General features: G+C 39.9%; 3 protein-coding genes across 3 annotated transcripts; 1 reads left to right on the top strand and 2 right to left on the bottom strand.

Moving 5' to 3' along the window:
• The first annotated feature begins 1974 nt into the window (after positions 1–1974).
• On the top strand, positions 1975–20694 carry lrp-2 (EGF-like domain-containing protein). Its single transcript, NM_058869.5, has 20 exons — positions 1975–2108; positions 2520–2666; positions 2749–2886; positions 2939–3214; positions 3510–3629; positions 3697–6596; positions 6683–9124; positions 9174–9445; positions 9912–10965; positions 11432–11563; positions 11611–11809; positions 11857–11988; positions 12259–13558; positions 13783–17407; positions 17456–17561; positions 17605–17696; positions 18181–19411; positions 20040–20115; positions 20164–20308; positions 20368–20694. Exons 1-20 carry the CDS (start codon positions 2024–2026, stop codon positions 20470–20472), a joined length of 14577 nt encoding a protein of 4858 aa, NP_491270.2. The 5' UTR covers positions 1975–2023; the 3' UTR covers positions 20473–20694.
• Positions 20695–21152: 458 nt separating this feature from the next.
• Positions 21153–23756, bottom strand: egg-4 (Inactive protein-tyrosine phosphatase egg-4). The gene is made up of 5 exons (NM_058868.8): positions 23492–23756; positions 22566–23443; positions 21778–22517; positions 21418–21707; positions 21153–21341 (listed from the first exon to the last, which is right to left on the bottom strand). The coding sequence occupies exons 1-5, from the start codon at positions 23752–23754 to the stop codon at positions 21251–21253; spliced, it is 2262 nt and encodes a 753-aa protein (NP_491269.1). The 5' UTR covers positions 23755–23756; the 3' UTR covers positions 21153–21250.
• Positions 23757–24225: 469 nt separating this feature from the next.
• Positions 24226–25152, bottom strand: T21E3.2 (uncharacterized protein). The gene is made up of 3 exons (NM_058867.4): positions 25091–25152; positions 24907–25045; positions 24226–24860 (listed from the first exon to the last, which is right to left on the bottom strand). The coding sequence occupies exons 1-3, from the start codon at positions 25134–25136 to the stop codon at positions 24422–24424; spliced, it is 624 nt and encodes a 207-aa protein (NP_491268.2). The 5' UTR covers positions 25137–25152; the 3' UTR covers positions 24226–24421.
• Between the last annotated feature and the right edge of the window lie 210 nt (positions 25153–25362).

Below are 25362 nucleotides of genomic sequence, written 5' to 3'. Positions count from 1 at the left end.
TCACCAAAAAATGTGTCTGTGTTCTATAAAATCCCCTACATTTCAAAATGTTTCAAACTTTCCAAGTACCAAAATTTGGCAAAAATCCCCCTCTTCTCTAGTATCTGCTCAATTTGCAGTAAACTTTAGAATTTCCGATTCCAAAACTTTTTCCCACATCTCCCAAAACCTAGAACTGCTGCTTCCAAAAAAAGTCACGTAATTTCCCAAAAAAAACTTGTTATGAACCCAATAACTACCACAATTTAAATGCTCCAAATGCACGAAATACCATAAACATTTACCCTCTCCACTTCTACTCGATTTACCAAATATACATCCGCTTTTTCGTCGGCCACGCACTTGGCTCAACCATTTATCGTTCTGCGTTTCTCTCTCTTTTTCTCAACTTCCGTTCATTTTTCTTCTTCTTCTTGAAAAGTCAAAAAAAGACACCCAGAGATGAATGTCTCCAGTTTTATTGCCTACTTACTTGCCGCTTTTTGTCGGATCACATTCCGTTTTTTTATTGTTGCGCGTCGAATGTGTGCGGTCTGGATGAAATTATTCAGGAGCTCTTAGTTCGCTTTATTCATAAAAAAGTCTCAGTGGAGCAAAAAAAGCGTACTCTTGCAGACGCCATGTTTGAAATTTTTAGAAGGTGCGCGTGCTAGCTGTTCAATTTTTTTGCATAACTTTTGCACTTAACCATAACTATTGAAACTACAGCGTCCATATTTCGTTAGTTTTTGATTTTACTAAAAAGTTGTAAACTGACAAAACATTTATCGTGACTAACTCTACAAATTTGCAGTTAAATTTTTTTTTTTGATATCTATGAGAATCTGCTAAAGTTGTGCCAATTTATTTCTAGAAAACGAAAACTTATATTTTTGCTCTCAGTATTGTAAACTATTAATTGAATGTACTTACGCTAAACGTTTTCACAGTCAATCTATTAAATTGCCTCTTTGTGTCCACATACTGTTCCATTTACCCCCCCCCCCCCCCCCACCTTCCTTTCCCATTTCTTTCATCGCCGCCTATGTACCAAAACATAACTCTTTTCTTCTTCGTCGTCGCCTGCCAATTGCCTTTGACACTGCCCCGAATCACCAAAAAGTTATTTTTCATTGTTTCATTTTTACTCGACCAGTCTGAGTCTCATCTTCTCTACTCGTGTACCTTTTTTGGCCTTGTTGTCTGTTGGTGAGGGAAATCTCAAAATTGTAGGTAGTTTGGTTATTTTCTTTTTGGGGTTTTAAAAAGGATTCTTGCGTGGAGAGCTTCAATAGTTTTAGTTTATACTCCTTGAGGGACTCCATAAATTTTTTTTTAATTTGGAATGTTACTTTCTAAAAAGTATTTTTTTAGTTTTGTGTTTTAGTTTAATACAATTCGTTTTATGAATTGATCTAAACCAAAAAAAAACACAAGAAAACCAAAAAAATTGAATACGTTAAAAATACTTGCATTTAAAATTCCAAAAGTAATTTTTAAAAAAGGTGTAAAATTAATAAATCGCTGAGTTTTACAGTTAGTTTTTGCTCGGTTACCTTTTCCGGTAAAAGCGAAAAATGGATTTTTTTTTTGCTAGCTTCTTTCTGAGAAAAATCTCATAAAAAAGAGCAAACTTGTTTTTTGACTTCGTCTTCCTGCTCCTTCTTCCCTTCCCCCAACGCCTCATACTTTATAAATCTTGTGTGTTCGTGTTCGTGTTCACATTTCCTCTTTGTCAGTTTAATTTTGTTTATTGCATTTGGCTCATCGCCATCTTTCCTTCTCTTTTCCAAATGTCTTACTTTCTTCTTTTCTCTCTCTATTGCCATTTGAACATCTACAATATATTGGGTCATCTGAACCGAAACGAAATGGCAATTAGACAGAAGGGGGTTCTTGAATTAAAATCACATTGATTTCTCGTAATCGTTTTACTTTTTGACTTTTGAACTTGTCTCCCTTTTTTCCTTTTTCATCTTTTTTTGCTAATTTCAGTCAAAACCTGTACCTCTCGACTCTCCATGAAGGTGCTGCACACATTCCGATGCTCTCCGCCCGTTATTTAGTTATTCTTCTTGTTGCCCTTCAGGGTTTCAGCCTCGTTCAGTCAGATGAGACGTCAGCGGAGGGTGAGCTTTTTTCCTACGGTACTCGATCCAGTCACGAAATTTTTTTTTGTTAAATGTAAAGTGTGGGCGCCAGTAATTTTCAAAGACGTTGATTTTTTTTAATCTAAAAATGTGTTGAAAAATCAATGAAGTTTTGTAGAAACAAGTGGTTGGAAATTACAGTAATCTTCAAAGGCACACACCTTCTTACGCTTAACGAAGTATTTTTGTACTAAGACCGGATACTGTATATTTTCAAAATTCGGAAAATTTTGCCATGTCAGTGTAGTAAAATTTACTCGTGAAGTGTGTAAATGCATCGAGAATTTTCAAATAGTTTGAAAAAATTTTATTCTAAAGCCGTATAAATTTGGAAAAATAGCAAATTGCCTGTATTTTTTTTACTTTTCGGAATCAAAAAACCTTTTTCAGAAACCCAACCCCACTACCCAGAATGTGTTGCACCGATGCGAGAATGCGATGCAAAATCGCCGGGCGGTCCAAAATGCTATCCGGAACAGTGGTATTGTGACGGGTTTCCAGATTGTCAGGACAGTTCAGATGAGCCTTCCACGTGTAGTGAGTTGCTATTTTAATTTTTCTATTGTCTTTTTGAGAACATATTTCAACCACAAAATTCGTTTAATTATTCCAATTTCAGAACGAACGTGTCTAGAAAACGAGTTTGTGTGCAAAACGGGTAAATGTCTGCCACGTGGCTATTTGTGTGATTCGCAATACGACTGTGGACGTCTTCCAAACGGAGACCGCGACCTTTCTGATGAAGCTCCTGAACTTTGTAAGTCTTTGAAAATTTTATTTTCGTGGCGCTTCATGTCTAAACTTTCCAGGCAATCAACCACTACACTGTGATTACAACGAGTACGCGTGTTCAAAATCCGCACAATGCGTGCCTCTCTTCAAATTCTGTGATGGTAAACGCGACTGTTCGGATGGCTCGGATGAGCATTCGATGTGCCACGTGGAAGATCCAAAGACAGCCGACAGTTGTGAGTATGGAGCAGCAATGACGATTGATGGAATCAAGTGTTACTGTCCGAAGAACAAGTTTTTGAATGAGCAAGGAAAATGTGAATTTGTAAATCATTGTGAACGAACCAAAAATGGTGAGTTTTTTTTTAAGTATGAAAAAATATTCAACAGTTTTACGTTTCCTACGTTTTAAAAAGGTAAAGCTCAAATTGTTAGGATGAACTTTAAAATAGCCCCTGAATGAATTTAAAAAAAAATTTTGCTTTAAATTTTTTCAACGTTTTTTTATTTAGAAAAAAGAAAAAAAACGGGCGAAGTTTGAAAAAAAAATCGATGAGAAATCGACAAAAACGTCTAAGAATAAGACAAAGCAACAACATGGGAAATAAATGTTTAAAAAACTTCAGAAAGTGAAAAGTAGACTTTCAGGACTTCCCCCTGTATGCAGTCAAGATTGCACTGACAACAAGAACGGTACTTTCACGTGTTCCTGCTTCGATCCCAGGCTCACAGTTGTCAATGGAACGCATTGTGTGGCTGATAAAGATCGTGAGTTTAAAATTTTTTTGATGAACACTTTTATTTCAAAAAAAAAAAAACAAAAAACTTATTTCAGAAACCATCCCCAGTGTAGCAATTCTCACCAAGAAAAAGCTCTTTGTGCTTCAGAAAAACAAGATGTCTAGCTATTCAAGCATGCCTCGACCACTAGGAAAACCCGGAGCAATGACTCTTGTCATCCAGCATCCTGACTTCCCGGAGGCCACTGTTCCAATACTCTGTCTCTCCGAATCTCCATCGGCAAATGATAGTTATATCACATGCGGAAATGTTGAAGGCTCCGAACCTGCAACCAAGACTTATGCAATTGATTTTGATTTGTCTTCTATTCACATCATACGATTCGATAATATTGGTAACAACTGGATTTTTACGGATGCTTCTTATTATGTATTCATTTGCAAGCATAATAGTGTACGAATATCGTCCTGTCGAACTGTTACCGCAGGTGATATGGGAACAATTCAAGATATGAAGTATGATGGATTGAACGGACAGCTTTTGGTATCTGAAGTTGATGTTTTACAACAAGGAATATGGAGAATCGATGTAGCATCTGGTCAACGATACCGACTATCCTATCAACCGATTACTTCTCCTGCACTTGCAATTGACCCATTCACCGAGACATTATACTTTGTGGATATTGGCGCACGATCCATCAAAGCCGTTGACTATAATGCAAACTACTCAAGAACTATTGTTAGTGGCCGAATTGCGAAAGAAGTTAAAATGATTGATTACGCAGAGGGTCGGTTGTTTCTGACACTGAAAGACAATCGAGTATTTGCAATGAATGCATTGGATTCGAATTCTGATATGAAGATTTGGCAGGAAGTGACACCTCAGAGAAAACAAGGGAACGAGAATATTCAGATCCTTGAAGTTTTGCACTTTCGACGAAATGAGCATGCATGGAAGAACAAGGGAAAGAATATTTGCAAAGCGGCAATGTGTGATGATATGTGTATAGGGCATATCAATCAAACTTCGTCGTGTTTTTGTAGAGATGGGTACATTCAGAATAACACAAAATGTTCCGCCTCGAAAGATCTTAAAGATGAAGAATTATTTGTTCTTGCTCAGTTAAGACCTTCGAGGATCAAGATCCTTGGATTCGACAAGAACTATCGGACAGAGATCATCGGAGTCTCAGATCTTCTGAATGTCAAACGTCCGAGTGCAATGACTTTTGATCCAAAAGGAGAACAACTTCTGATGTATGATTTGAGAAGGCATTCACTTGTAGTGCAAAAGATTGGATCCACAAATTACACAGTTCACGGACTTACTGGAATCATGAACTGTGAAGGAATGGCTTATGATTTTACATCGGATAACCTCTACATGACTGATCAACGACGAAAGATAATTACGGTTCAAAGACTTTCAAATCTTTCCATCCAAAAAGTAGTTGTTAGTGGGAATATGAGCAATCCAAGAGCCATCGCCATCCACATTGCAAAGAGCTATCTTTTTTGGGGAAGTTGGAATGAGGACAATAATGACGATGAGAAGATCCCTGCAATGATTGAACGATCGAAACTTGACGGAAGTGAACGAAAAACGTTAGTCTCGAAGAACGCAATGTGGATTAATGGATTGACTTTGGATCTTAAAAATGATTACTTGTACTGGTGTGATGCATACCGAAATGTTATTGAAAGGATTCGTTGGAATGGAGCTGATCGAGAAGTTGTTGTTCATGGCGCTGACAAGATCTCTCATCCTTATGGGCTCGCTTTTTTCGACAATCACATTTTCTATACGGAATTCAAGAAAGGAGCTGTTAAACGAGTCAATGTAGATTTTCCAGACGACGTGCAGGAAGTCTTTCAGTATTCTGCAACGGTTTTCGAACTTTTGGTGTTTAAAAATAGCAATCCCGAGACCACATCACCGTGTTCAACGTCTTCTAACATCTGTGAGCATTTCTGTTTTGCAAGCTCTTGCAAAGGATCCGTTGGATGTGAGCCTGTCAAGTGTGGATGTGCAGATGGAATGAAGGTTCTCAAGAACGGAAAATGTGTGAAAGACGAAGAATGGGTGGATCCGAATGCATGTGACAATGAGATTGAATTCACTTGTTTGAATAGTAAAAAATGCGTTCCAAAGTCTAATCTATGTGATGGTGATGATGATTGTGGAGATGGAAGTGATGAGGATGCAAATGGAATCTGTAAAGACTATAAGTGTGTCGGAAACAAATTCCAGTGCGATGGAACCACTTGTCTTCCGATGGAGTTTATTTGCGATGGGAAATCAGATTGCTACGATGGAACTGATGAACTTGAAAAGATTTGCAAGAAGGCTCCAATTGTTAAATGCTCCGTAAGTCAATTTCAGTGCTCCAAGACTAAATGCATTATTAAGTCGAAGCGATGCAACGGGGTTCAAGAATGTGATAATGGTGCCGATGAAGAAGATTGCCCGAGAAGTAAGCTCTGTGATCCGGACGAGTTCAGGTGTGGTACGGGGCTTTGTATTAAGCAATCTCAAGTTTGTGATGGGAAAATGCAATGTCTCGATGGGCTCGATGAGGAGCATTGTAATGAGGAGGAGAAGTGCTTGCAAGGGAGACAATTCCGTTGTGCGAATGGAAAATCAACTTGCTTGGATCTCATTTTCCGTTGTGATGGAGTTGCTGATTGTGAGGATTCAAGTGACGAATCCGATGAGTTTTGCAAAGGAAATTCTTCCTCAACATGTGGAAAAATGAACCAATTTATGTGCGCCGATGGAAAATGTCTGAGAAGTTTCCAACTTTGCGACGGATTCCCTGATTGTTTGACAGGAGAAGATGAGACTGAATGCCCTCCGTCGATGTGCGATAGTACTACTCATTTGAGTTGTTTGAATGGTCAAAAGTGCATTTCGAAGCAGTTGGAGTGTGATGGAGTCGATGATTGTGGTGATAATTCTGATGAGAAGCATTGCACCGAGATTAGATTGGATGTGAGTTTAAAAAATCAAATTGGAAGGTTTAAAACCGAAATTTTACTATTCCAAATAGAATCAAATCTAGAACTCCAAATTTACAGGAAGCCGCTCTTCGTTGCCAATCTCCAATGTACCAATGTGACGGTCCAAACTTCAAGTGCATCTCCGATAAACATCTGTGTGACGGAACGAATGATTGTGAGGAAGGCGACGATGAAGGTCTATGGTGCACATTCAATTGTACTGATGCCGATGATTTGGGATGCTCGCACACGTGCCGTCCTACCCCAGTCGGCCCGATTTGTTCGTGTCCTGATGATCATTATCTCGATAAGAACGGTGTGACATGCTCCAAAAAGGATCCTTGTCGATTTGGACAGTGCTCCCAATACTGCTCTCCTCATGGATCCAGTCACTTTTGTTATTGTGAAGATAGTTTCAAGTTGGGTGCCGATAGATCCTCATGCATTTCGGATGATCCACGGAAGCCATTTTTGATCTACTCGAATCGTCACGAAATTCGAATGATTCAATCCAAATATCCAGGAAGTTTGCCAATGATTACGAATCTTGTAAACGCTATTGCCTTGGACTTCAAATACCATCAAAATGGCTCCGTATCGATTTACTGGACAGATCTCTCAGCTGATAAGATTTATACAGGATTAGTTGATCAAAGAACAATTTTATATCAAAGGACGATAGTTTCATATGGAGTATTCAATGCAGAAGGAATTGCAGTTGATTGGATATCTGGAAATATATATTGGATTGACAGCTTTTTGGATACTATTCAAGTAGTTTCGGAAGATGGAACTAAACGTGCGACAGTCATCAATCAGAATATGGGAAATGCTAGATCTCTTGCAATTGATGTCGAGGAAGGCTTCATGTTCTGGACGGACTGGGAAGAGTCTAATCCGAGGATTGAGAGAGCTTCACTTGCAGGAAACAACCGAGCAATTATATGGAAGATATCAAATATTGCACAAGCTGGATGGCCGAATGGCATTGCTCTTGATACAATTGCAAAAAGAGTTTATTGGGCTGACGCAAAATCAGATTCAATTCACACGATCACCTATGATGGTAGAGACCATGTAATTGTGTTCAGAGATCCTGAAAGACTTGGGCATTGCTTTGGAATTGATGTATATGAGGGACATGTCTATTTTTCTGATTGGAGAACAAATACCATTAGTAAAGTGGACAAGTGGTTTGGATCAAATGTTTCGATTATTGAGAGAGTTGCTACTCAACCGTTTTCTCTGAAAATTGTGCACCGATCAAAGCAGAAGATGCAGATCAAGAATTCCTGTGATGGATTCAAATGCAATGGAATCTGTTTGAATAACGGAAAGAATAAAGCAACTTGTCAATGCACAAACCTTCAATCAACCACAGATGATGGATGTGTAGATATACAGCAAGTACTGCTAGTTGCCACGAAGAATGGAGTCCGAGGCTTCTCAACTGATCCACCACATCCTCACGCGTTCCCACTGGTTTCTGGAAAGCAATATGAAAATATTCGAGCAGTCGGAAGCTTCAATAATCGTCTTCAGGTCCTTGACGATTATACAACCCATATTGCAACTGTGAATCTGACAGGTACGGCTGATGATGGGGTGCTTGCGACCGGAAGTGATCTTTATGGAGTTAGTGGAATGGCTGTGGATCCTGTTGTTGGGAGTACATACATCACATTATCGATTGATGGAGTAGGGAGTGTTGAAGTGATCAGTGCAGATGGTAAATCTAGAAGGGTACTAGCTGAATCAAGTTCATCAAATCCCATGAAACTTCCAAGAGACATTCTATTCATGAACACGAAACTATTTTGGTTTGAAGATTCTACTTCGCCTCCGTCGATATTCTCTATGTCAGCTGCAGGAGATGACTTGAAGAAGCTAAAAGTAAACTCAACACTTCTCAACAAATTCTACAACCCGACAGTTGACCGCTTCTACTCGAAGATCTACTGGATATCCCAAGGAAAAGTGATACAATTCGACCCAAAATCTGAAGTAGTGCAGGAGATCCAAATTCCGGGTGGAGATGGAAACGTGAGCTCTATTGCAGTTGACATGACAAATGGTGATATTTTAATCGGAGAGTTTATCCGAATTGCAAATCAGACAACAATAAGACGACTTGGAATGAAGGGAACAAAAGCGATTCAGAGAGGAAGTGTGATGCTTGTTCCACTTCATAGCTCCATCAAATTCTTCCTGTCGACTGTTGATATTACTGCAAAGAATGTTCCCGATGAATGCAAAAAGTGCCCATCTCTATGTCTCAGAAGTTCTGACAAAAAGTTCCAATGTGTTTGCTCCCAAGGTTTTGAATTGGTCAATGGAAAATGTAGATCACCGGATAAAAGAGTTTTCTTTGCAACCGATGATGGTAGCCTTCATTCTGTCGGATGGTATAAGAATTCAAAGACAGGAGACCTAATTCAAAAGTATCGAGCACACAGTTTACACAGTGACATTGGAAAGAAAAGAATTTTGAAGTTGGTGGCAGATGCAAAGAATGATCTGGTGAGTCTAAAGATACTGTGGTTGCTTTGCAAGTATCATTTTTATTTAGGTATATGTTGTCACTCGCCAAAACGAGGTCTGGAAATGTGCGACGAACGGATCATTTGCTCATATTGTCTATTCGACCAACTCGCATCGAATCGCTGCTATAACTTTAGACCGTGTAACTGGATATCTTCTTGTGTCAGCGAGGGAATCAATTTCACCGAAAGGTTTTATAGTTTTGATCGATCCGGATAGACATTCAGAAGCAATTCATCAAGTAATCGTGGAAGATGAAGATAAAATCCCATATGAAATCGCAGTAGATCCTCCAAAAGGGTAGGTGTTTTGAAACTCATAAATTGGTGAAAATGGGCTCTTGGAAACTGTAAAAAATAATTCAAATAATAATCAATGATTTTTAAATTGATATGTGATTTGTAAGTTGTGAGTTGTGAAATTTCTCAATTTTCGCCGACCAATCAGCAAATTCGTACATTTTCGATTAATCTCACAAATGCCAAAAATACAAGGTTTTAAAGTTACAAAATATTTTAGAGCGTAAAAAAAGGATACATTTCAAAGTTTCCGAAATATAGCTAAATATCGATTGCATTTAGTTTGACCGCCAAAAAAATGCGGCAAAATTGTTTTAGGCAGGTGTGACGTCACATTTTTTGTAGCGTCTAAATAGGAAAGTAGTATTGATACTATAAATTATATTTTGAGCTCTTCTTGAAATGATTCTTTTTGAAATATTCAAATTAGCTTGTCTACGTAATACTTCTTATTCAATTGATTTCAGGAAACTCTTCTGGGCCAGCTCGAGCTGTATCAAATCGTCAAATTATTATGGAACTGAAGCCAAGTGCATTGTCTCAAAATCTTCCATTTCCGCCATTGCAATCGATGAAAACCGTTCTCGTCTTTGTTTCGTGGATTCCGAAAAGGCTGCTGTCGATTGTGTAGACTACAATGGGAACAATGAACAGCGAAATGTGGCAATGTTTAAAGCTCAGCCAATGGGAGATATTGTTAGTTTGGTGTTCAATGGAGATGAAATGTACTTTTTCGACAAGTTCAACTCGTCTGGAAGTATTGTGAGAGGATTGGTTCAACAAGATGGAAGTGTGGTTTTGAAGGACTCCCTGGTGAAGGTCCATCCACGGCAGAAGATTCGAGTAATCGATTTTGATGTTATGGATGTAAAAAGTTCAGTTCTCTTCACAGCATGCTCAAATAACAATGGAGGTTGTGAGCATCTATGCATCACAACACCATCAGAAAATTCACCGACTGTTAGAAAAGAGTGTCTTTGTGTTCACTCAACTCGTTTGGATAATGGAAGCTGTGGTTCCAGTGATAGTTTCATCGCTTTCACCAGATTCACTTCTATCGAATTTCTTTCTACAAAACCTGGAGATCTCACTTCACCAAACAAACAGATAACCTCAAATGGATGTGTCATGTCAAAAATTGGAGCAGTCACTGCAGACGCTACACGTGGAAGAATCTATTTTGCGGATTACGACAAATTCAGAATAACGGCAGTCAACTTTGACGGAACAGGATGTGTTGTGATCGCGGAAGATGTTGGCGTTGTGCCAAGCATGGCCTACGATGAAGTACACACAGAACTATACTTTGTGCGAGCGAATCCTGCAAGTATCTGGAGAATCAACGTGGCTGATAATAATTTGGAGAGCTATCCGACAGAGCCGAAGATTGTGTTGACACTGACTGTAAGAGATCGTCCAAGACACATTGCAATTCATCCATGCCGAATGTTGCTCTTTTTCACCAATAATGCAATTACTGGATCCGTTATTGAACGGGTCTATTTCAGCGGGTTTAAGAGGGTGAGTTGAGTTTTCTAAAAGTGTTTTTAAAACATTTTTAAGTGATAGTGTAAAAATTTCCGAACGCCGTAGGTGGAATCTGATCTTTCAACTATGCATTGTACCAAATTAAACTCCGACATTGAATTTTCAAAATTAGGGATCTACATCTGAACTTCCATAGGTGGAATATGATCTTCCATAGGTGGAATCTGATTTTCCATTGGGTGCAATCTGATCTTCGATAGCTGTATTATAATCTTCCATAGCTGGATTCTGATCGTTCATAAGTAGAATCTCATCTTTTATAAGTAGTTTTATAGTTGGATTTTGGTTATCCACAAGTGGAATCTAACTTTACACAGCTGAATTTTCATCTACTTTTGCTGGATATGCAAAATCTGTTTTTACATATGCAAGACCACAACAGCTGAAAAACAAAAAGAACACATTTTTTAACCTTTTTATTTCAAAATTCCATTTTTAGGATCAAATTGTACAAGAAGATCTTCATGACCTACGAGGACTAACCATTGATCTCGATTCCGAAAAACTTTACTTCTCAGACTCTAAGGATTTCAAAATCTCGCGTTGCGACTTTGATGGATCTCATAGAGAGGTTGGCTGATACCTCATTTCAGTATCTTTCAATTCTTAAATTTCCAGCTCGTCGTCTCAAACACCGACATTCCTTCAATACATCCATTCGAACTATCCATCTATGATGATGAGATCATATTTACGGATTGGGTTAGAAGATCAGTAGTTGGAGTGAATAAGATTACTGGTTCTGATAATAGAAATATTAATCGAGCAACTGATGTTCCAGTTGGATTAGTTGTAGTGGACACTAAGAGAGAATATTGTAAGTTTTTGAAATTTATCACTTAATTTGATAACTTGGAATTGCAGGCACCTCGGATGCATGCGCCGACAATGAGCTGAAATGCGAGGATTACTGTAGATTGATGGCTAATGGGCAAGCATCATGTGCGTGTAATGGAGAAAGAAGGCTCAATTCGGACAATAGAACATGCACAGGAGGCAAGTTTCAGGAGGCGTCGACCAATAAGCAATGAGCAAAGGGCGTGGATAATGGCGCTCATTGGTCGGATGTTGGGTCTCATTTACAAAATTCGAATTATTTTAAAACTAAACACTTCGAGTTTTTTCGCAGAAAATTTGAACTTCTTGACAAAAATTATATTTGTTCAAAATCCCGAAAAAAAAACGCAGAAAATTTGAATTTTACTCCACAGTTGTTTGCTTCCTTTACCCCTACACTACTACTATTTCAATCATATAATTTTCCAGAATTCGATGGAAAGAAATGTGCAGAAAACGAGTTTAAATGTCTCCACTCTGATCGTTGCATTCGATACGAAGACACTTGTGATCGATACAATGACTGTCCGATGTTTGACGATGAGGACACCAAGTACTGTTCGACACGTGTCTGCCGTCCGGGATACTTCAACTGTGGAAATGGGCTCTGCATTCCTGAGCAGAAAGTTTGCAATCGAATAAATGACTGTGCGAATTTTGCCGACGAGTCCAACTGTACTTGCAATGAGAATGAATTCCGATGCCAATCCGGGGCGTGTATTCCTTCGAAAGCTCGGTGCAATCACATGCAGGACTGTAACGATGCAAGTGACGAAATCGGGTGTCCATTCAGAAACTGCTCGGCGCTGAACGAATTCGGAATGACTGGCCTCATAAATTGTGCGACTACATCTCAATGTATTCACCCATCTTGGAAATGTGATGGGACAAATGATTGTTATGATGGATCAGATGAGAAGGACTGTTTTGTAGAGTTTGATGCCACTGGTGGAAGCGTCTCAGCGCCGAGAAGCTGTGATGCAAAAACTCAATTCGCGTGTCTAGCCACCAGAACTTGCATGCCAAAGCATTGGCAATGCGATGGACAACCAGATTGTGCAGATGGTTCTGATGAGAAGAATTGTGACGCCAAGAAGTGCACTTCCTTTGAGTTTTCTTGTGAATCATCGAAAAAGTGTATTCCATTGGAGCAGAAATGTGACGGAAGACGTGATTGTCCAGATGGAGAAGATGAGCATCAATGTGAGACAGAATGCGATTCGAAGGGTGGAAATGCCACGTTTAGATGCACAAATCACAGATGCATACCTATGGCTTGGAGATGTGATGGAACTGATGATTGTATGGACAATGCAAAATCCCTTGGCTCCGATGAAGTCGACTGTGCAGCTGGAAGAACAAGCTTCCACGTTCCATCTAGATGCGCTGATGAAACTTGTGTAGTTGCTTGTGAGCTCACAGCAGTTCTTTGCGATGGTATTCAAGACTGCAGCGATGGGTTTGATGAGAAAAACTGTGCATCGTTGGATAGACAATGCAAACCCAACGAATGGATGTGCGATAGCGGGCAGTGTATAGATTCAGGTCGCCTTTGTGACGCTTCGGTTGATTGCGTTGATGGTTCTGATGAATGGGTTGAGATATGCTCTCTCTCGGAACCGCCAAGAAGAGGTTGCCCAAGTGGATGGTCTTGTCTTCTGACTAATGGTACCATCGGATGCTTGCAAGAACAACAACTTTGTGATGGAAGAAGGGATTGTATGTCAGGGTAAGTTAACGGAGCTGAGCAGAAAGTATAGTTGACCTAAATGAACAGCCGTTTGAATTTCCCACCAAATATTTTCTTCAGAAAATTAGAATTTGCTCCCAAAACTTAAAAAAAAATTAAAATTTCCGGGCTAAATTATGGGACTCAAAGCAAAAATATGATTCATTAGAGATTTGTAGTTCACTATCTTTTAAACATTTTAAAGTAACCATGATTTTTTTTAGAATCGACGAACAATGTGATAATCCTCAAGGAAATTGCTCATCTACTCGAAACTCATGCGACCAGACATGGAATTGCCAAAGACATGCTGGTTTTGAAAGTTGCTCCTGTGATGATGGTTACCATCTATCCCCTTATGATAAGAAAACTTGTCTCCGATCTCCATCATGCCCTAAAGCTAATTGCTCTCATTTCTGCATTGATCGCCGAGATGTTGGACATCAATGCTTCTGTGCACCAGGATATATATTGTCTGAAAATCAGAAAGATTGTCGAAGAAATGACACAATTGAGGCGGAGATTCTAATGGTTTATGGGCATCGGCTGAAGCTGTTCACTATCGATGGGCATGCCAAGGCAACTCTTCTCTCGAATCTTACAAATGGTGTTGCCTTAGATTATGATGTCAAAAGCGACTTGGTATACTGGACGGATGTGGCTCATGATGGGAATAAAGCTGGAATCACTTCAATGAGCAATCAGCCGAACACCTATAGAGTTATAAACTCGCTACCCACAAAAGGAATCGATGGGATTGCAGTTGACTGGCTTGGAAGAAACATTTACTATACTGACAGAAACCATGATGCCATTGCAGTTTGTGATATGAGAGGAAGATTCAATCGAATTCTGCTCAAGGGGACCCCATTGAATGATCCCAGAGCAATCGTGCTTGACCCACTACAAGCATTGGTGTTCTGGACGGATTGGGGAGCTTCTGCTCATATCGGACGTATGAATATGGATGGATCGAATGAACAAGTTATCCTCCAGGATCGAACAATTCGTTGGCCAAATGCTCTTGCAGTGGATGCTCCTGCTCAGCGGCTCTACTTTGGTGACGCACATAGAGATTATATTGCTTCTTGTAATTATGATGGATCGAAACGAAGAATGGTTTTGAGAGGCTCGGTCCGTCATATTTTCGCATTGGCTGTGTTCGAAGACTATGTGTACTGGAGTGACTGGCATAATCATACAATTGAAAGAGTTCATAAAATTACGGGAACAAATCGGAAAGTGCTGATTCAAGACAAACAATATCGACCGATGGGCTTCAAGATCGTTCACCCATCGCTGCAGAGTATGGGAAGCCTGAAAACAGCTAGACATCCATGCTCACAGCCTGCAAGATGTGATAATCTTTGTATTCCTGCAAACACCCCAGATCTGACCACATCTTCTGATAATTTCACATGTATGTGTGCACAAGGATTCCGTTCTGAAGGAAGATCATGTGTCTCGGAGTGCAAGCCAAATGATTTTGTGTGCACGAAAACTTATAAATGCATCAGTTCGTGGTGGAGATGTGATGGACAGGATGATTGTGGAGACGGAGAAGATGAGGGATATTTTGTAGAAGGCGTATGTCCACCATTCCCCTGTATCGCGGGACAGTTTGTGTGTGGAAGAACTGCTCAGAATGCAACGGCTCAATGTCTCTATGCATCGAAGCTTTGCGATGGCGTCAAGGATTGTTCCGGTGGAGACGATGAGGAACCAGCGTTTTGTGAGAACTTTGAGTGTACTGAAGCTCAGTTTAAATGTGGAGATAAGAAAAAGTGCATTCCATTGACATCTGTTTGTGATAAGGAGAAGGATTGTGACGATGGATCAGATGAGTTGAATTGTGAGATCACAAGCTGCAAACCTGACTTCTTTGCATGCTTCAACGGAACTGCAATCTCAAAGTGTATTCCAAAAGAATTCTATTGTGATGGAGAAGATGATTGTCCAGAAGGACAGGATGAACCAGATTCGTGCTTTGGAATCGGAGAATGCACACATGAACAATTCCAGTGTACAAGCGGAAAGTGCATTCCAAAACGAAGACAGTGTGATGGGACACTTGATTGTAGAGATGGATCAGATGAGAAGGGATGTAAAAAGGAATGCGCAATTGTTTGTGATAATTCTTGTGTCCATGCGGATGATCTTTGCGATGGAAAGAAGAAATGCAATGATGGTTCTGATGAAGATGAAGAAGCATGTGTAATTAAACAGCTATTGGAGAAGGAAAATCGAAAGTGTGGAGGGTTCGCTTGTGATGGAATTGTTGATTGTGAAGATGGATCCGATGAGAAAGGATGTCCAGATCTAGAATGCCATTTGGCTTCCAACAAGTCTCTGATCTGTGATGGAACGATTGATTGCTCCAGCGGAAAAGATGAGAACAATTGTCACAATAATGGAGAGAGCAATTTCTTCCAATGCTCGATGCAAACAATCAAAGAATGGCAAGTCTGCGATGGCCGTTGGGATTGTGCAGATGGACTCGACGAATCACCAGAAATGTGCGCTTCCCGCAAAGCACGATGCTTTAGAATAGGATATTGTGATGACAAGAAACAATGTCTTGATGTCTCTACAGCACTTTGCGACGGAATCCGTGACTGTTTCGATGGAAGTGATGAGAATCCAATTCATTGTAAGGATATGTGCAAAGGAAAGTATCGGTGTACCAATGGACGATGTATAGACGTATCCGCAAGATGTGATGGTCGAGATGACTGTGGTGATGGCTCTGATGAAGACACCTGTGGTGCCGAATGCCATCACTTTGGAGTATGTGCTCAGAAGTGTTGGATGGCCTTCAATCACACGGCCAGATGTCATTGTGCTCCAGGCTATGCTCGGACGAAGAACGACGAAAATGAATGTGAGCCATTGTCCAAGTCTGCAGAAATGTTCATTACAAATGGAAATCGTTTGCATTTGATGTCATTAGAAAATTCACAAGTATCAGTTCTCCGACCAGTGTTTAATATCAAAATGAATCTAATTCCTGGAGGAATCGACTTTGGCTACGATGTTTTCCGTACAACACTAATGTATACTGTTGGAATCGGAAATTCCCGTGTCGATATTCGATCTAAAAAATGGTCAGATGGATTGATAGGGTCTTGGGGTGAAGAAGAAAGCACCGCAGGCCTCATAACGTATGACTTTATGCACAATAATGTCTATTTCACGGAGAGCAGTGAACAAAATCGTGGAGTCTTGTTTGATCGGCAGGCGAATATTTATGTGGCAAAAGCGAAAGATACAAGTACCCGAACATTGATTGTTAACTCAACTGGAACTATCAATTCTCTTGCTGTTGATCCCATCAAACGACTCATTTTTTGGACAACTTCTGCCCCTGTTCCAAGAATTCTTTCTGCAAATCTCGATGGAAAACCTATTGCTCAGCCATTTAAAACTGGATCGCAACCTCATAAGGCGCTCGTTGAAAGAAATATTTTCGAGCCGACATCGATGGTTTTAGATTTTTCAAATGAGCGATTATACTGGATAGATGTACTTAAGAGAACTATTGAAACTGTATCTTTTGATGGAAGAGATCGAAGAACCGTTAGAAAGTTTGAACTTGGAGACACACCGGTTACAATGGATGTTCTCGGAGGTTACATCTATCTCATTACCAGACAAGGATCGATTCATCGAATGCACAAGTTTACTGGAAAAACCAACAAGTATGTGCAGAAAATTCGAGAGGTTTCGCCACGAATTCAAATCCGAGTCGCGCATCCTGCCAAGCATACCGTATCACACATCACACATCAGAAAAATCCATGTCAATCAGACTATTGCCCATCTAACACAGTTTGTGTTCCAGATCAAGATGTGAGTTTTGTTTGTTATAATAGTTTTAAACTTAAACTTTAATTTCAGAAAAATGGAATTCTAATTCCCAAATGCCTGTGTGGTCCAGGAAGATTCTTCGAAGTCTCCACAAAGAAGTGCATGCAACTGAGAGAAAAAGATCAGGAGGCTTCTCGTAAGTCTCGAAAATGTGTTGAAAAAAAATTGAAAAATTACAGAATGCGGAGATTACTTCTGCTACAACAATGCCGGATGCAGTCCCCAGAAGACGTGCGTTTGTCCGCCAGGTTTTTACGGAAGGCAGTGTGAGGTGAGAATTTATTTTTGTTTTTTTTTTTGCCTGAAAGTTCTTTTTGCTTTTTGGAGTGGTATTTTGATATTCAAATTCCCATCAGATTTGCATTTTTGCGGTCGCAAGAAAGCAAATAATAGGTACCTGGCACTGAAAGTCGTCACAAAAGTATAGAATCACACATTTGAAAGATTGGAAATCGGATGCCGTAGGTGGAATCTGATCTTTTAATTATCACACAGATGAAGACTCTTTAACTTTAACTTTGGAAGTCTGATATATTTATATGTTGATTCGAATCTTCCATAGCTGGATTATGATTTTTCATAAAATGATTTTGATAAATCGGAGATGGAATATGGTTTTCCATAGATGGAAGCTAATTTTATTTCTGCAGTGAGAGATGTTTTAGCTTTATTTCACTTCAAAATATGACGTCTTCAAAGCGTGAATTCAATTTTGTTTTTTCGAAAACCAGACTGTATTTAATCAACAATTTCAGATCAACGAATGTTCTGAGACTTGCTGGAATGGCGAGACATGTGCAGTTCAAGAATTCGGATCAACAACAAATGTTGTCTGTCACTGCCCCTCAAACTACACTCAATCCAGCTGCGCAACAAACGTTTGTGAAGGAGTATGTGGTCCTCGGGGGTCTTGCAAAACCGTTCCATGCCCCAAAGATGAACCTCACTGCCGATCCTACAGCTTCTGCGAATGTGACAAGGGATGGACGGGACCACACTGTAGACATAAGGCCGATGCCAAGGTCTGCTATGGGCACTGCTTCTCTGGTGGAGCATGTGATGGGGAGGGTCCGTTGAATCTAAGATGTAGCTGTGGAGATGGATTGACTGGAAATCGGTGTCAGAATTGTGTTGGGCACGAGTGTTTGAATGGTGGATTTTGTTCCTATGCCAATTCAAATCGTTCCCTACCTCATTGCATCTGCCCATCGGGCTTCACAGGCGATCATTGTGAAGAATACTTGTGTAAAGATGCTTGTCCATTCGGCTCAAAATGCACATATGATATCACCAAGCCAATGGATCCTATAACATGCTCTTGTGAGCAAAACGCAGCGGCTCACAACACGGATTGCTCGCCAATCTGTCAAAAGCAGCCAAACTGGTGTCACAACGGAGGAAGATGTTTGGATACTCCCGGCTATCCAGGTAAATGCAAGTGTTTGCCAAGATTCGCCGGGCCTAGATGTGATGTTCCCGTCCAGTGTGATGACTATTGCACGAACAACTCGAAATGCACAATCACAAATGGAACACATTTCGAATGTGATTGTAAGCCAGGTTTCAAGGGGCTCCGATGTGAGCAGGAGACCAAATGTAGTGAGTGCTCCAATGAAGCCAAATGCATCAAAAAACCATCTGGAACTGTAATTTGCCAATGTCCACAAGGCCTTGGTGGCGAGTACTGCGAGAAGATCACTGCCACATCCTGCCATCAACTGGAATGCAAAAATGGAGGATATTGCCTGAAACCCGACCCAAGTGCCAATAGAACTTCACCAACATGCCTATGTTCTCCAGGTTTCAAGGGCCTACTGTGCAGCTCGAATGCCTGTGAAAACTTTTGTCTTCACGATGGAAATTGTACGCTGGATGAGTACTTTGAGCCACAATGTGAATGCTATCAAGCGTTTATTGGAGATCGGTGCCAATATCGCATTCATCAACATGCTGTAATATTCAGTGATGATGACAGTGGTTGGATAAGTTAGTTTTTTTTTTATAATTTGAAATATTTGAAGATGCAGTAGCGTCAGTGGGAATTTAGTCTAACTGTGTACACAAAAAAATTTGGAAAATTGCCTAAATTTTCCAAAAAAATTGCCTTTTTTGAGAAATGGGGTTATTCAACTGTGTCGGAAAATGAAAAAGTGTATTTAAATACACTTTTTAATTTTCCGACACTACTGGAATAACCCCATAATTAATGCAGGTTCAAACCTCTACAAAGTTAAAATGGTACAATTGAAGCGCAATTGAAGTATAAAAATCATTGAAAAAAATTTCAACTTCCAAATTATAATAGGTGAAAACTGAGTAATTGCCATTTTTTGATTCTATGTGAAAAATTTCAAAAAAGTATTTGGACATTTTCGCACTATAAAACCGGTTTTAAACTATGCAAGAGTGCACATTTATTTAAACTGGTCTCGTCGCGCTCTGCATTTATTAAGCCCAGCTTTGTGTACGCGCCTTTAAGATTTGCGTGAATTCAAGTAACATTCAGATAACAATTCAAATAACAAGGAAATTATATTAAATGCAACAAGTCGTTAGAACACAAATTGGCCTGCATTTAACTTACCAAAAAAAATGCCACATGTCAAATTTTCAGAATCATTCGTCGTCCTTGCCATTATCCTTGTCACCATAGTCATCGTTGTTGGAATTTTTGCAAATCGTTCCAACAGGTAAGACATTATTTCTTTAAACTTTCTCCTCATAACTATTTTCTACAGATTCGCAGTTTTCCGTCAATTCCGTCATAATCCACTTCAAAATCAAGGTGCACCTGTCGATCAGTTCAGTAATCCTGCATATTTGATCGATGAAGGCGGCATCGAACTAGTCACCCAAAATACGAGTCTTGTCTCATCTCACGATGTAAGCCTTTTTTCTTTATTTCAGCAAGTTTTAGGACATTTAAATAAAAAACATTTCAGCGAGGATCGTTCAACAATCCGGTTTTTGAACAAGAAATGGTTCCGATCTACAATGATACCGTCGAGAATCATGAACTTTTGCCGAATAATAGATCTTCGAATTAACTTTCTGAAACTCAATTCCTATATTTTCACTTGCCACAGCTTTCTTCTCTATTTATATTCCTTATTCCCTTAACAAACTGATAAAAAAAAACTCATTTTCAATATCATTTTCTCTTGTCGACAGGGTCCTTGTTTTGTTGTAACTATTTTCTATTTCTTGTCCTCGACGATTCTGTTCTGTTTCTTTTTAAGCTGGTATAACCAATTAAGTTTTGAATTCTTAAACCGTAGTTGACTGTTAAAACATGTTCTAACTGGGTCTGTAGGCACGCGACATGAGCTTCATAGACCCGACGAATCGGGGGGATTGCCGGCGGCGGGGGACCCCAATCGGGGGGATTGGCCACGCCCATATAGCCGTGCGGTAATTCAAATTTCGCAACTTCCGCACGGTTTCAAAAAACAAAAGTTGAGAGATGTTAGGGATTGAAAGACTTAGAAAAAAATTAACTGTGCGGAGGAAATTTGAATTTCCGCACGGTTCTATGGGCGTGGCAATCCCCCCGATCCGGATCCCCCGCCGCCAGCAATCCCCCCGATTCGCCGGGTCTCTTTCATATCCACTTCGACAGTCAAGAACCATATACCCAAAAGATCTTCCAATCTGTAAATTCAATTCCTAATTTAACAAAACAAAAAATCCATTTTTAATTTCGGTGTTGAATTCGTAAACATTAGTTGACAGTTAAAATGCATTTTATACAGTATCATGCAATATTTCACAGAATGTTCTAAATAAAAATAATAATAGTGAGTGGAGGTTTAGTATACATGATAATTAGAATTCGAAGACGCTCTTCGCTGGTGAAAGGATCCCGTCGACAGTCGCCACCTTGTTTGGCATCTCTCCAACGCAATCGGGTGCCTCACTGAAAAATAAAACATTTTTAGAAAGAGAATTAATTCAATTCGAATAATTTTTTAAATATGTAAAATAAAACATACCGTCTGTAGTTTGGTCGTTCCGGTCTTCCAACCATTCGAACAATGTCTGGATCTGCTCTTGGAGACAGCAAACGATAGCCAGGAATTGGAGCAGCAAGATCATCAAGGAACATGCGTTCGGATCGTTCTTGGAGCCATCTTTCATAATCGACATCCAACTCCTTTGCACTTCCAATGACGTCACGGAAGAAGAATGCAACAAGACGATGCACAAAGATGTACTGCATGGGAGTCTCGATGCTGAATGGACGGCGCTGACGAAGAAATTGGACAGCTCGTTGTACTGGGTACTGAAAATGTGTTTAATTGAATTGATTTCACCATTTCCAACTTAAAAAGTCACTAAATTCTGATACAAACCTTGTAAGTTGGCCCTCGGAGCAAACTGCAAATGGCAATCTCGGCAGCAACAAGACAAGCCGCTCTAGAAACTCCCAAATGATCATGGATAACGACTGGCTTCGACGCGTTGCGAAGTAAACGAAGAATATTTAATGGAGAGTACATATTCGATGAATTGTTCACGTCTCCTTGCCAATGTTCCACGTGACGTTCCTCGCGATCCGGTCCAATGAGACGAAGATGAGTGACACGGAACAATGGGTCTGGAGCTTGATAGACACCAAAGTTCTCGATTCGAAGTCCACCAGGAACAGTAACGGCGGGATCCGACGGAGATTTTGGCCAGTAATATTCACATCTTTCCGGTTCCTTTCTGCTGGTTAGCATCACAATGTATGGAACTTCCTCCTGCCAAACCATTCTCCAAAAATCATCAACGGTGTTCTTCATTGGAGCTTGAGTCATGATGAACTCATTGAACAGCGGCTTTCCAGAAATCCGATTTGCGTGAATGAAATCTCCGAGATACTGACCGCGTGGGAATTGGAGAGCGATTCGAGTGGAATCCTTGCAGTGAACACGTGGATTACGGCACTTTTCCTGGTTGTTGTCTGAAGCTGAGTGAGTGAATGGGATGTGGTTGACCGAGTTCTCGAGGATTTCAAAGCGTCGCTCCATTCCTCCGATGATGGTTGACAGATACTTCGCTTTTCTCGCTGCTCCAAACATCCGCTTTCCGATTCGAATGTTGTTGTAGACTGAAAAAAAGTTAATTAATTAAGGAAAATAATAATTTATTTTCTTACACTGTCCAGCAACACGAACTCGGTCTCTGTCAGCAAGAACATTTGCCTTGAAAGCTTGAACTCGCTTTTGCATCGTAGAAGCGTCGAGTTCACGAAGTAGGTATTCAGCCATTGTCTCATTCTTGACGGCTTCTGGATGAATATCCGAAATCCATGTGCTGGTTTGATCATGTGAAAGAAGGCGCATCAGAAGCACCTGATCTCTTGCGGATTTCAGATCGATGCGATGATTTGTGAAGAAAGTTGAGTTGATTCCGAACTTCTCACAGATGCTTTTCAACGGCATCACCCATCCTTGACCGTTCACTGGACGCTTTGGCTTCTTTCCATTCTCATCCCGACGCATGTAGATGTCTGTGTATCGACCCTTCCATTTCGTGTCGAACTTTGAAGAGAAAAGCAGCTCTTGAGTGATCTCGGTGTCATCATAACTTGAACGAATCAAATTAGCCATTGCTTCCTTTGTCACCTTCTTATTGCATGGAGTAATCGATCCAACACGGGATTCTGCAGAAGCTGCAATTTTGTAGGCTGCATGAAGAGAGAAAGCTCCTGGCGATTGATGATTTTCTAGGACAGCATTCTTCATCTCCAATGCTTTCCGAGTCTTCATGACCAACGCCGGCTCCACTTGCATCGCAGTTCGGGCGGCAAACACTTTCATCCGAACATTGTTGAAGTGTCCCTTTGCCATCTCAATGTCGGCTCCATGCCCGGAATCCTCGCGTCTTCCTTCGTCCTTTGGTTTCTCGGAGACAAGACAGTCGAGAGCTTTGGATTTCCGCAATTTCGATGGAGCTGCATAAGTAGACGGAGCACCACGTGGGACTTCAATCGCATCCTCTTCCGAGTTTCCGTTCAGACGCTCCTTGGATCTTCTGCAACATAGAATATTAATTTTCTAATACTTAAGAATCTCAAAATACCTGTCCTTCTGAGCGAGCTTCTTCACTTTCTTCCGGAAACTCTTGCTGAGCGTGCTTTCGCTGTTGAATCTGGCTCTCATGCAGCTCACTCCCTTTTGTTGAGGATAATCCACCATCATATCCATGTTATCGGTGCTATCCGCCGAGGAGTCGTCGGTGTTTCCGGAGCAGAAGCTTTGAAGCGACGTCGCACGCTTCCGGCCAGCTTGTGAGCGCATCGCGTTGATTTGCTCGCGGAACATCACTTCGCTGTTCAACGCCATACCTGGAAAATTAATGAGCTTAAGCTAATAATTATTTAAGAGCAGAAGAGACAGAAAAAAAGATTTTAGGAGGAAACGAAATGGAAATTAGTCGAGTATGCGGGCGATTCCATAAAATAACTGCGAAAAACACTATTAAAGCACCTAAACGAACAAAAACCGATTTTCTAGGAGAAAAAAGAAAGAAAAATTTCGGATGCGCATACCAGAAAACAATTTCGCTGAGCGGAAAAATACAAAATTTCGCGCTCTTCCAAAATCGTAGAGCAAATCTGTGAAGATCAAAGGTACGGTAAAAGATAATGTGTGCACTTGCGTACTTTTTTCGCGTACCGTATCTCGCACTATTTACAACGGAAAACGCAAATTTAATTACATAAAATTAAATATATTATTTAAAAATTGTTTATAAACATTAAATATACGGAAAATCCGATTATGCTCATGGTGAGGATCGAAGCGGTGACTTTCAAAAAATGAGAACAACAAAGGTACGGTAACAAATAATGTGTGCACTTTTGCGTCAATTGACATGCAATGTACGCGAAACTTTTCGAATTGATTTTTCTTTCGAAATTTTTTGTTTTCTTTGAATCTTATGCGTTTTTTTGTGTTATTTAATTGCATATTTTCACTTTTTTCATAATAAAATTTATTCAATCAAGTTTCATGGTCCTCCTTTCCAAGATAACGGAGTTGGTTCGACTTCCATCTGTTCTTCAGGCTTCACGGGGCCACGAATCATTTTCTTCGAAAAATGAAGAGTTCGATCAGATCTTTCCATATTATTTCTTGAAACTTCCTCATCACACTTCACATCTTCTTCCTTTCCAGCCTTCTCCATTGACGTTTTCTTGATGGTTTGTGGCGGAGTGATTTCTTTCTTGTTCGGTTTTTCCGCTGATTTTGCTTTTTCCTTTTTGCCGCCAACATCTTTATTTTTCTTGAAATCTGGTTTCATTTCAACTGCTACAGATTCTTTTGAAATTTGAAATTTCGAAGTTTTCTTTCGATTAACATTGAAGTCCTCTGCGCTGTTGGGGTTCTTCTCGACTTCTTTTTGCATTGAAATCGTTTTTGACACAGTTGAATAGTTCGTGCTGACTCTGAATGGCTTATTTCGTGTTTATAAAACATTTTCGAGGATCTTACGGAGTGGAAGTTTTGCTGACATCGGTTTTGTCAGCCAAATCTGCCGAAGTGATGGTTTTTGTAGTGATTGAAGAGGTTTTCGGCTTTTTCTCCTCCACTTTTGAAGCTTGGCTCGTTTTAGAGCACGAAATAAACATAACTGAAATACGGTTATGCGCTTTTGAATCTAAAATTGCCGGAATACCTGTCCATACTACGAAAAGAATTAATTCAGCAAAAATGCATGCCATTTTTATAATTAATTACTAGAAATAATTGAACCTTCGATTTGCACTGGCCTTTTTTTTAATTCGGTTTATAAGTTACACAACACGTTTGAATTTCCGCAATTTTGGATTTTATTTTTAGTTTTCAAATTTTATTCCTTTTCCATTTCTCATTTTGTATTCACTGAACAATTTCTTTCTTTCCGACCTGGTAATTTCTAAAATGTTTTCTACTTGTTGTCAATAGAGC

This window comes from Caenorhabditis elegans, chromosome I, assembly GCF_000002985.6.
Source record: "Caenorhabditis elegans chromosome I".
Classification (NCBI taxonomy): domain Eukaryota; kingdom Metazoa; phylum Nematoda; class Chromadorea; order Rhabditida; family Rhabditidae; genus Caenorhabditis; species Caenorhabditis elegans.
The sequence above is the reverse complement of the archived record's forward strand: the minus strand, read 5'-3'. Positions and strand labels throughout refer to the sequence as shown.